We start from the raw sequence: 12,381 nt of genomic DNA on the forward strand, positions 1-12,381 counted from the left end.
TAGGATCACAAGTCTGCATCTTGTACAGCAATTAACCACTAAGAAGAATATATGCAGTGTATTATTTGTTGAAACTGTACTTTTGATTTGATTTGAAACTGTCTCATTGCTATATGTTTACAAATAAAACTTTGAAAAGAAAAAAAAATTGTCCTTCATTTATATCCCCCTTTTTTGTTTAGTTTTGTCAGAGAGAGGTATACCATTGCCATTGCAAATATTGTAAGTTTGTGAATTCAGAAAAATAATCCAATATAGTCCAGTAGTCCATAATAGTAGTGGGTTATCCTAAATACATATTTTTGAATATTATGGTTAAATTATAAAAAATTAGGAATTGGCATGAAAACTTTTTATAAAGTTAAGTAAATCAGCCCTGTAACCCAACAGTTGTAATCCCAGAAGAAATAATAAGATTGGTAACAAAATATTGGTAGTGTAGCAGCATAACTGGATCTCCAGAAACATTGTTAGGCAAAGTAAAATCAGTCAGAAACAAGTTCATATTACTGATACGATTCTATTTATATGAAACCTAAGAACAAACAGGACTAATCTGTGCTCATAAAAACCAGAAAGTAGTTGCTTTGGGGTATAAGTGAACTTTCAGAATGATAAAATGGTTTTTGTAACAAAGAAAGGGAAAATATATTGGAAAAAATCTTGCTTTCCTCCTAAAACTTTTTTTTTTCCTGTAGGTGGCACTTTCTATACAGCAGAGACGAGTGAAAATGCAAAGCTGCATTATTGTAACTCATGGGCCCTTATCCTCCATGCTACCGCACTGTGGCTTACAAACACAGGCTTTGTTGTTGCTGACCCAGATGAAGGAGCATCTAATCTCTCAAGGCCTGTGACACCAACTTCCATGTGTCAGGGTTCATCATCTGGGGCTGGAGTCAAGTCCCCTGAGGAAATCTACACTGATAGATTCCATCTGATTTTAGGTCAGTAATAGATTTACAGTGCTAAGCAGATTATTCTTGAGTTATGTCTTCTTGCTGTAAACTTACAAATTTTATTATATTATGTCTAGAATCATATTACAAATTGACATTAGTGTGCTGGGTGTGGTGTAACAGGCCTATAATCCAGCACTTGGGAGGCAGAGGCTGGAGGATGGCCACTAGTTGGCAGCCAGCTTGAACTATGTAGCAAGATCCTATCTCAAAACAACAAAACAAAATAAGAAAGGTTGACTTCAGTGTCAGTTTGAATAAATTATTAAAATCACAGAGAGGCCTGGTTCTTTCCACACAATTTTCAAAAAGATCCATGTGGTGTCTACAGATATTATGAATTTCTTAATACGTACACCAAAAAAAAAAAAAAAGTTATATGCTGAGGGATTGGCTTCCTTGTTCTAAACAATTGAAGTTTTAAGAAAGTATGTTCAAACTGAGCATAGTCCCAGCATTTAGGAGGCTGAGACAGAAGATTCACTCTTAAGCCCAGGCCTGCCTAGGATGTATAGTTAATTCAGGGTCAGCCCAAACTACTATGTAGTGAGACGCTTTCCCCAAAAGAAGAGTATGTCCAAGGTGGACAAGGAGGCAAACATCTATAATCCCAGAACTTTGGGAGGCTGAGACAGGAGGATTCATGGTTCAAGCACAGCCAGGGCAGTTAAGCAATTTAGTGAGACCCTGTCTCAAAATAAAATACATAAAAAAGGGATGGTGATGTAGTTTGATAAAAGGTCCCGGGTTCAATTCCCCCATATTAAAAAGAAAAGAAAAGAAAAGAAAAGAAAAGAAAAGAAAAAAGTATGTTCAGTGGAATGGAATTGTAAATAAATATTAAAGGTCAAACTTAAGATAATTTTAAATTTATGAAGCTGAATCCATTTTCTAGCTTTATCAGGTCTTTTTTCTTTTTGGTGCAGTGGTGGGCCCAAGCCTCACACATGCAAGACCTCTACCAAAACTACATTTTTTAAAAGGATTTTTTGGGGGCTGGGTAGATGGCTCAGTGGAATAAGCACATCCCTGGCAAGTGCAAGGACCTGAGTTCAATCCCCGGATCTGCCAAAAAAAAACACAAACAAAAGGATTTTTTTGTTTTGCTTTTTGAAACAGTGTGTTGTTGTATAGTTCAGGCAATCTGTGAACTCATTAGCCCAGGCTGGCCCTGAACTTGAAGTAGCCCTTCCTCAGCCTCCTGAGGGCTGGAATTGTAGCTGTTGTGTCACCTTTAATTCCAGTAAGGGGTTTTTATAGTAAGGGTTTTTTAAAAATAATACAGTAAATTCATAGAATAAATAGAATGAAATGTTAGATATTTAACTAGTTTCTAAAACAATTTCTTAAATAATATAGGAAGTTTGTAGAAAAAAATAAAATGTTACATATTTAATTAGTTCTAAGGAAAATGTATTATCCATAAAGAACTTACTGAGTAAATGAAATATGAAGGCCATAAAGGTAAATAATTAAATTCAGTAAGATTCATGGCTTATGATATTTCAATTAATTATTCATTCCCAGGCCAGACATGCCAGATTCCTGTATCCTTGAGTGTATTAAAAATGTGTTTCCAGGGGCTGTAAGGGAAGCTTGATATTAAGGCATGTATTTAATGTGTGAGGCTCTGGTGTCAAAACAGTTGTCAGTTCCCTTTGTATAAGAACTTGTCTTAAAACAGACTTTAAAGGACTACAGATATGGCTCAGTGGTTGGGCACTTCCAGTAGTATGTACAAGTTCCTGGCCTTTAATTCCAGCTCAGTCAGTCAGTAAATGTAATAATAGTGCCTACTTCAATAGGTACGAGAATGTAATACAATAATTTATATAAAGTGTGGTGCCTGATATATAGTAATTACTCAAATTTTAGTTATTAAAGAGTACAAAGTTCTTTGGTACAATTTTGTTGTAATTTGTGCATCTCTAACTGTTAATAGCAACTAAGCAAATTATATACAGGCCTATTTGAGAATAATCTGTGTATGTGTGATAAAAGCAATTTAAGAGATTTGCCTTATAAACTTGAGATAGTGTCAGTATTGAAACCAGTGAGGCTTATTTGAGGAATGATTATGCTAACTGAAGATTGGCCTCATTGCTTGTTTGTAGTCTTAAATTCATTGTCATTTACTCATACTACTTTTTTGCTAAGCTTATTTGTATACCTTATAAAAATAAAAGATATGAAAATAACTTCATAAACTAAGAATTCAAACATGCCTCCTCTTTTTGCTTTCCACAGGAATCAGTGTGGAATTTCTATGTTCATTACGCTCAGATGCAACCATGGAAAGCATTACTGCTTGTTTACATGCATTACAGGCCCTTCTAGATGTTCCCTGGCCCAGATCTAAAATTGGCAGTGATCAGGTGACTTCTTGTTTTTTGTTAGGGTTTGTAGATTTCAGGGAACAAAAACATGTTCAGGTTACTGCAGTGAACAAAAAGAAGTAAAAACTAAAGAGCTACAGAGTAGTCCTTGGAACTGCAGTGCTACCAGTATATGTGCTAACCCATGAGCGATCGTGCCTGTGGCTCTGCCACTGTCTGTCCTGCCATGATGGGAAGGCTCTGGGTTGCAGTGCCCAGTACAGTAGCTAGTCACTATTTATACATGTTCATTCTTTGCTTTGTTTCTCTGAACACTGATCTTCACACTCATCTGTATTTTACATTCTTTTTCCCAGGGGAAAAATCTTGTTTGGTTCTTTTAGTTATTATCAGTTACAGAGTATTCCTCTTGGCTGTGTTCTTTTTCTTTCTGAGACAAGAGTCTGGCTATCATTCAGGCTGGCCTTGAACTCACTCTGCAGCCCAGACAGGCCTAGAACTTGTCACATTCCTCATGTCTCAGCTTCCAGAGCTGGGATTACAGACATGCACCACCCACCTGGCTGTGCCTCCAGGTCTTTGTCTTTTCTTTTTTATAGCTGGCTCTCACTACATGGTTCAAACTCACAGTGATCCTCCTGTCTCAACTTCCTGAGCACTGGGATTACAAGTGTGTGCCACCACACCTGGTTTCAGTGACCAGCACAGCACACCCAGGGTTCCAGGCTGGCATGCCATGCAGTACCAGAGATCAAACTCGGGACCTTATGCTTGCCAGGTGGGAGCTTATGCTGCCAAGCCATCTCCCAACCCTCCTCCAGGTCTTTTAAAGACTGTTAGTAGCCTGTAGATGGAGTCAGGTACTCATATTTGACTCAGTTGTGGCCTTGCTAAAAGAATTGCTGCACAAAGTGTGGCACTTTTGATTGCTTTCCTCATGGGTAAATATGTATTTGTAGGTTTTAGCATCACGTATTATTCAGTATGTTAATTGTTGTCATTGAGTGTTAAGGTAAATGGGTACTATGATTTCCTTTCTACATAGACTGATATTTAACACTGTATTATATTTAAAGCATTAGTCAAGCTCTTACTTAACTTGAACTGGACATGAGTAAATCTTTTAACTGTTTTCTCTGTATGTTAAAAGAACCATACTAAAAGAACCATACTAGTAGATTTATTGCTATCTTCAAAAATGAAAGAAAGTTATTACTGGTAATGGTGGCACATGCTTGTAATCCCTGTACTCAGGAGGCTGAAGCAGGAGAACTGGTGAGTTTGAGGCCAACCTGCACTACATAATCAAGTTCAAAGCCAGCCTGCACTACATAGCAAGACGTAGTCTCAACCACCCTCTCAAAAGGAAAGTGATCAAAGTAACTAATAAAAAGAGATAGCATTTCTCCAAGTGATTTTGTTCATTACAAAGACATCCATTTTAGTGCCATAACTCCCCCTCATTCTTGTATTTTTTGAGACAAGGTTTCAGTATGTAGCTGTCTTTGAACTCTATGTAGCCCAGGCTGACCTTAAAATTGCAGTGATCCAACTCAGCCTTCAGAGTACTGGGATTACAGGCTTGTACCAACATGCCCAGCTGCTTCATTTTTTTTTCTATTACACAAAACCTTAATATAAATGTAAGAATCAGGGTCGGAGGATATGGCTCAGTAGAATAAGTGCTTGACTGGCAAGCACAAGGACCTGAGTTCGATCCCCAGTTCCGCAAAAAAGTACAAACACTAAAAAAAAATATAAGAAGTAGTGTATTAGCTCTTGTAGTCTTATTTTTATTTTTTTGTATTTTTAGAGATGGATCTACAAGGTGTTGAGGGTCTCACTACTAGATCAGACTCGTAGTGATCCGCCTGTTTACAGCCCCCCAAGAGGTGGGATTATAGGCACACACCACTATGCCCAGTCTCAACTCTTGTATTCTTTAGCCAAATTTCCCTTTTAGTTTTTTTCATTTGTTTGGTTTTGGAGCTTTTTGTTTTTTGTCTTTTTGAGACAGGGTCTCACCATGCAGTTCAGGCTTGCCTCTAGCTCACTTTGGAGCCCAGGTTGATCTCAAACTTGCAGTGATCATTCTGCTTTACTTTCCTGAGTTCTGGGATTATAGGTGCTCCACCATGCCCGGCTTTTTCCATTGTATTTTGGAAATTTATTTTTTCCCAGTTTAGAATCTGGATGAAATTGATCTTTTAGTGCCAAAGATGGAACTAAAAGCAGACTGGAATTAGTTTAAAGCATTTTTGTGTGGACATCTTTTTTTTCTTTATTTTTAGACTCCTGAGGATTGAAGCCAGGGTCTCATGCATGCTAGGCAGTATCTTTATTTTTTCTAAACTTTTTTTTTTTTTTTTTGTTGTACCAGGGATTGAACTCAAGACTCTGCACTTGCCAGGCAAGAGCTTATTCTAAGCTATCTCCCCAGCCCCTTTTTCTGAACTTTTGTCAGAGAGCAATGTTGAAAATAGTGCATAGTTTCTCATATAGTTTCCACTGTATGTTTCTGTGATAGAACTTGGGTCTTGAGTTGCTGAATGTACTGCATCGAGTAATTTTGACAAGAGAATCACCTTCCATTCAGTTGGCTTCACTTGAAGTGGTAAGGCAGATCATTTGTGCAGCTCAAGAACATGTCAAGGAAAAAAGACGAAGTGCAGAAGGTAATCATTAACCCTTCTAAGCCAGCCACATAGCATTGTTATGCTGTCTGTCGTATATAGGACAAATGTAACATCCTAGCCATGGCCTTAAGTCTTCTCATGCTGGGGTTAGGGAGATAGCTCATTGGCATAAGTGCCTGCCTGGCAAAGGCAGGATCATGAGTTTGATCCCCAGTACCAAAAATAAATAAATAAATCTTCTCATATTTTAATTGCACATTAGCACTATTTTTTTGGAAAGCAATAATTTAGCAAAATTTTGTAAGAAAAAAATCATACTTTCTAGAATATTTTAGCTCTGTTTACTGATGTACATAACAAAAACTACTGATAATTTTGTAATGTTTCAGGTTGACAGGTTGCTTGTTTATATGTCTAATGTATTGGTGAGTTCATTATTTAAGGTTATATTTGGCTATATATAATAGAAAACTCAATAGTAGCTTTAAAATACAAGGTTTTTATTCTCCTATCTAACAAGAAGTCCAGAGATAGGGGGTCCACTGGTAGGGCTGATATGGCAGCTTTAAAAAAAACATCAAGGACCTAGGTTCCTATCTTTGGGCTTAGCCACTACTAATAGCTAAAGTGCTTATATTCTTAACAATAAGAATGAGTTAAATAGGAAAGATTTTAAAGCTGATGGGATTATAAGGATTTTTTTAATCTATTGCCATAATAAATTATCAGAAAGATAATTACTTATACCTCCATAACTGCTTTCTCCTTCAGCCTTAATCCATAATTTTAGCCATTAACTGTTACCTATTTTTTAAAAAGTTACCTATAACAGGAATGAATTATTGCCTTTGCCAGAAGCAAAATAAGCACGAAGTATTTATTAAGTACTGTTCTTTCTTTTAGTTGATGATGGGGCTACTGAAAAGGAAACTCTTCCAGAATTTGGAGAGGGAAAAGACACAGGAGGACTTGTGCCTGGAAAGTCTTTGGTCTTTGCAACTTTGGAATTGTGTGTATGCATTCTAGTTAGACAGCTCCCAGAACTAAACCCTAAGTTGACAGGTACTCCAGAAGTGAGAGCGACAAAGCCACAGATTCTGTCCGAAGAAGGAAGCCAGTTGGTTTCAGCTGCATTGGTTATCCTCTCTGAACTTCCTGCAGTGTGCTCTCCAGAAGGTATGCTGTAGTATGTGATTACTTTATTTGACCAAGAAAGAAGAAAAATGGCTTTAGTAAATAATGGACCATAGTTGCTAATCTTTCTCTCCCTGTGCAGGGGACTGAATACAGGACCTCATGCATGCTAAGCAAGCACTGTACCATTAAGCTACACCTCCAGCCCCAAGTCTATACTTTATAATTAACATAGTTTTTACAGCTCTCCATAAAGCTGTCCTGAATCTCTGCTTTCCGGCTATGTAAATTCTAAACATAGAAGACTTCATGATCGCCTTCTCTATACCATTATCTGTGCTATTACTTGATCCTAACTACTCTCATACTTTTTTTTTTTTTTTAATTTTCATCCTTCAGTTCAACTGGAGACCTGGAGCTATAATTAAGTGATAGAGCACTTGCCTAGCATATGTGAGACCCTGGGTTCAATTGTTCATAGATAGATAGATAGATAGATAGATAGATAGATAGATAGATAGATAGATAGATAGATAATAGTAGTAGTTCAACTCTGGGCCTAACCCATCTATGAAGAATTCCTTGAAAAACAAAAGCTCAGGCAGGCACAGTAGCATGTATCTACAATCCCAGCTCCTAAGGAGGCTAAGATAGGAAGATCTCAAGTTCGAGGCCAACCTGGACCAGTTAACAACCCCTATCTCAACACAAAGGACAGGGTTATAGCTCAGAGGTAGCATTCATAACTAGCATGTATAAGACCCTGGGTTCACTCCCAGTATTGCAAAAAAAGAAGACTCAACTCTGTACTGAGGTTTATGAAATAGGTGTGTGTATATATATATAATTCTGAGGTTTATGGAATAAGTGTGTGTATATATAATTTCTATTTATAGGTATGTAGTTATCTGTTATAGAGGTATTACATGTCATTTCTTTATATGAAAGATAATGTACCTTCTCTCCAATTTAATATTGTATGTTCTATATAGCATGTAATAAGTATTTAGAACTTAACAGATACTTAATTGGTAAGAATATTAATGCTTAAATGTATTTTGATCAGTTTATGTGCTTATTTTTAGCCTAATGACTTTAAACTTCAATTTGAATTCAAACTTCCTGTTTTCACCCAATCTTATACCAAGAGTTGCAGGAACAGTGACTAGCATAAGATTAGGGAGAAAAACGCATGGTACTGATTTTGCTGAGAGGGCCTCAGGAAAATTACATCATTTTAGATTTAGTTTCTTCACATTCATTTTAAACTTAGAACTATTCAACTCCTTACCATGAAAACTTAATATTTTTAATTGGTAGATCTCCACATATTCTTTGATAAGTAGTATAAAATTAACATAAATAGAACTAGTGGTTATACCATGTTGTGAACAGACATAATGACACTAGACTATACACCTATAAATGATCAAAAATAATTGAGTTTATCATTTATGCTTTATCACAGCACAAAGTAAATTATACACTACTGGGGCCTGGTGAGATAGTGAGATACAGATATCTCAGTAAAATAAGCACATGCCTAGCAAATGCAATGTCCTGAGTTCAATCCCCGATACTGAAAAAAAAAAAAAAAAAAGTAAATTATACACTACGAAATAAAACAAATTGAGGCCAGGTGTGGTAGCACATACCTGTAATTCAAGCACCCAGGAGGCTGAGGCAGGAGGATCACTATAAATTTAAGGCCATCCTGGGCAACAAAGTATCTTCAAGACCAGCCTGAACTGCATAGCAAGACCCTGCCTCAAAAACAAACAAACAAACAAAAAAGACAGCATAATAATGCTATGGTAAAATTAAGTATCCTGTGGAGAGCCAGACATACCTAATGTCCCAGCACTCTGGAATGCTGAGGCAGGAAGATCACAAATTCAAGCCCAACCTGGGCAATTTAGTGAGACCCTATCTCAAAATAAAAACTTTTTAAAAGTCTGAGGATATACCTCAGTGCAAAGGCCCTGGGTTCCATCCACAGTGCTGCAGAAAAAGATAATAAATAATTTTAAATATATCTCCAATTGTGCCATCCAACCTTCTCAGGGCATTATGGCACACACCTGTATCCCACACTCTGGAAGACTGAAGAAGAACGATTACAAATTGGAGAGCCTATCGCAAAATATAAAAGGGTTAGCCAAGCATGGTAGCACATACCTGTAATCTCAGCACTTGGGAGGCTGAGGCAGGAGGATCACTGCAAGTTTGAGGCCAGCCTTGACTACAAAGTAAGGTTAAGGTCAGCCTGAACTGCATGGTGAAACCTTGTCTCAAACACACAAATAAATACATAAAATTTAAACAAAGCTGGAGGGGCAGCTCAGTGTGGAAAGCCTTAGGTGCACTCCATAGTACTGCATTTTCGCTATCATAAAACCTGAATAATCTTTTTAATGAGTTAAAATCTTCTGCTGTTCGTTTGTTTGGTATAGGGCCTCACTAGGTAGCTCACACTTGCAGTAATTCCCCCATCTCAGCCTCCCCAGCACTGGGATTACAGGTATGCACCACCACACCTGGTGCCGAACTATCACCCCAGTTCTAATGGGTTAAAATCTTTTAACCTAAATAGTCTTAATAAGTTATTTAAATTAGGCCAGGTCTTATAATGCATGCCAATGATTCCAGAACCCACTTGTCTTAGACTAAGTAGATCACTGTAAATTCAAGACCATCTTGAACTACATAGTGACTTCAAGGCCATCCTGGAATATATATAGTGAGACCCTATCTCAAAAAATAAGACAAAGTTATATAATATTAATAGTTACAAATTTCTAAGAAAAATAATCTGTGTGTGAATCTGTGTGTGCACGTGTTGACATCAAACCCAGAGCCTGAGTATACTAAGTATGTTCTCTACCACCAAACTATACTCTCAGCCCCAAGAAATTGATTTTTTTTTAGGATGATTTTTTTCTATGTTTGTTTGTTTATATATTTGTTTGGGGTTTTTTGGTGGTACCAGGGATTGAACTCAAGACCTGCGCTTGCCAGGCAAGCAATTATTCTACTGAGCTATCTCCCCATATTTGTTTGTTTTGAGACAGGGTCTAACTGTATAGTTCAGGCTGGCCTGGAATTCACTAAGTAACCCAGACTGGTCTCAAACTGACAGCAATCCTCTGGCTTCAGTCTCATAAGTGCTGAAATTATAGGCATATGCTGCCATGTCTGGCTTCTATATATATTCTTAAAAATATTCTGGATTCAGCATCTACATGTAATATGTTTACATTTTTTATCTTACAGGAAGCATCTCAATTCTCCCTACTATATTGTACCTCACAGTTGGTGTCCTTAGAGAAACTGCTGTGAAATTACCTGGGGGGCAGTTATCCCCCACAGTTGCAGCTTCCCTCCAGGCTCTGAAAGGAATATTATCTTCCCCCATGGCCCGCGCAGAAAAGTGCCACTCTGCTTGGACAGACCTTCTCCGCAGTGCTTTAACAACAGTTCTTGACTGCTGGGACCCAGGTAATTAAAGCCCTTGGGAAACATCTTGGTTTATGTTAAACAGTGAGAGGATCTGTATTTTATTATACCTGCTGCCAAAGTGAGCATAAGGAACAGTGTTTTGAGGCTAAGCTATTTACTTGATCCCAGTTAGCAGTCTCACCAGGAAGAGACAATACTGTGTGTTTAGAGGATATTTACACATTTTAGTTTTTTAACCTTTAAATACAAATGGCCAGAAGCCTATATGTTGACAGTGAGAGACCTTTAAACGTAATAGTATGTTTAATCTTAAAATGTAGTATGATCTGCATCAGTGATGGCGAATTTTTCAGAGCTTTCAATGATATAAACAGTACAGAAGACATAGATTCACCTCACCGTTACTCTAGTATTTACTAGCTAAATGACTAGCCAAGTTAACCAAATTTTTGAGGCTTAGTTTTCTCATTAACAAATAAGGATGTTACCTGGGCATAGTGTACACTGCTGTAATCCCAGCACTCAGGAGACCGAGAAAGGAGGATCACTGTAAATTTGAGGCCACTTTGGGCTACAGAGTGAGTTTAGGGCTACAAAGTAAGTTCAGGTCCAGCCTGAACTATATAGTGAAATCCTGTCTCAAAAAGACCTAAATAAATAAATAGGGATATTATTTTTTGTGGCCCAAACTGGTCTTTTAGGGGTGGTTTTGGTTTTGGTTTTGGTTTGTTTGTTTGTTTTTTTTTTTTTTTTTTTTTTGGTTTTTTTTTTTTTTTTTTTTTTTTTTTTTTTTTTTTTGGTTTTGGTTTGTGGTACCAGGGATTGAACTCAGGACCTTGTCCTTGCCATGCAAGTGCTTATTCTACTGAGCTATCTCCCCGGCCCCAGGCTGGCTGGCTGGCTGGCTGGCTTTCTTTCTTTCTTTCATTTGTGGTTTGTTTGGAGACAGGTCTTCCTATGTTGCCAGGCTAACCTTAAACTTACCACCTGCCTGTCTTAACCTTTGGAGTAGCTACAGGTACCACAGTTCCTAACAAGGATATTACTTATAGGAAATTGTTAGATTAGCATACTATATACAAAGCTTCTCCTTTAATAATTGGCATAGATCAGTAAATGATAGCCAGAATTATGTTCCATAGCCATTAAGTATATTTTATGTTTTCTTCTGTGTGTATGTGATGTGAAAGTTGGTTAGATAGTGTTTTATTGTGTGGTATAAGCATTAAACCTAGGACCTTATGCATAGGTAAGTGCTGTCCTGCCGAGCTCGCTCCCAGTGCTGTTGTGTGGTTTTGCATTCCAGTTGTATGCTGCAGTGGTTGTTAGAAGTCTGCTAACATACTAGACATTATTCTGCCTACTTTGTCCTGTTATAAATGTCAGTTTTACCCAGTTTGAGTTCATGGAGCAAGAAGAGGACCAAAATTAAGATGGGAAGAGATTCAGAAGATAATACAGTCACAAAAGCCAGATACAACTTTTGATAGAAAGGGAATGGTCTGCAGTGTAAAATGCAGTGAAGAAGTTAAGCAGGGATGGGGGTGGGCCACACAGAGTAAACAACAGTGAGAGCCATCTAAAGAGAAAGGTACAGACAGACTTCTCTTGCTGGGAAGAAGAGAACAAAACAACGGGAACGAAGGTGTTGGATTGAGGAATGGTATGTTTTAAAGATAAAATTGATACTGAGTTCATACTTATGGGTATAAAGACAGGGGTGGAGTTGGAAATACCAGAAAAAGAAAGTGGCATCCCTGTCATAGCACATTCAGGATTAACCTTTGCCAGTAGGAAGAGGAAGGCAAAGCAAGCACAGGAAGCAATAGGTTCTTTTTTTTTTTTTTTTTTTTTTTT

At 37.5% G+C, this 12,381-nt stretch overlaps 1 protein-coding gene across 1 annotated transcript in view; it reads left to right on the top strand.

The window, feature by feature from the left end:
• The window catches only part of Heatr5a (HEAT repeat containing 5A), a 179,247-nt gene that overhangs the window by 142,141 nt on the left and 24,725 nt on the right, over nucleotides 1-12,381 (top strand). Inside the window, exons 28-32 of the mRNA XM_023721836.1 lie at nucleotides 699-947; nucleotides 3,207-3,334; nucleotides 5,823-5,970; nucleotides 6,835-7,107; nucleotides 10,339-10,563. Coding sequence (XP_023577604.1) covers nucleotides 699-947; nucleotides 3,207-3,334; nucleotides 5,823-5,970; nucleotides 6,835-7,107; nucleotides 10,339-10,563 — 1,023 coding nt within the window. The remainder of the gene's footprint in view (nucleotides 1-698; nucleotides 948-3,206; nucleotides 3,335-5,822; nucleotides 5,971-6,834; nucleotides 7,108-10,338; nucleotides 10,564-12,381) is intronic.

This window comes from Octodon degus, unplaced genomic scaffold, assembly GCF_000260255.1.
Source record: "Octodon degus isolate 3935 unplaced genomic scaffold, OctDeg1.0 scaffold00086, whole genome shotgun sequence".
In the NCBI taxonomy this organism is placed as follows: Eukaryota; Metazoa; Chordata; class Mammalia; order Rodentia; family Octodontidae; genus Octodon; species Octodon degus.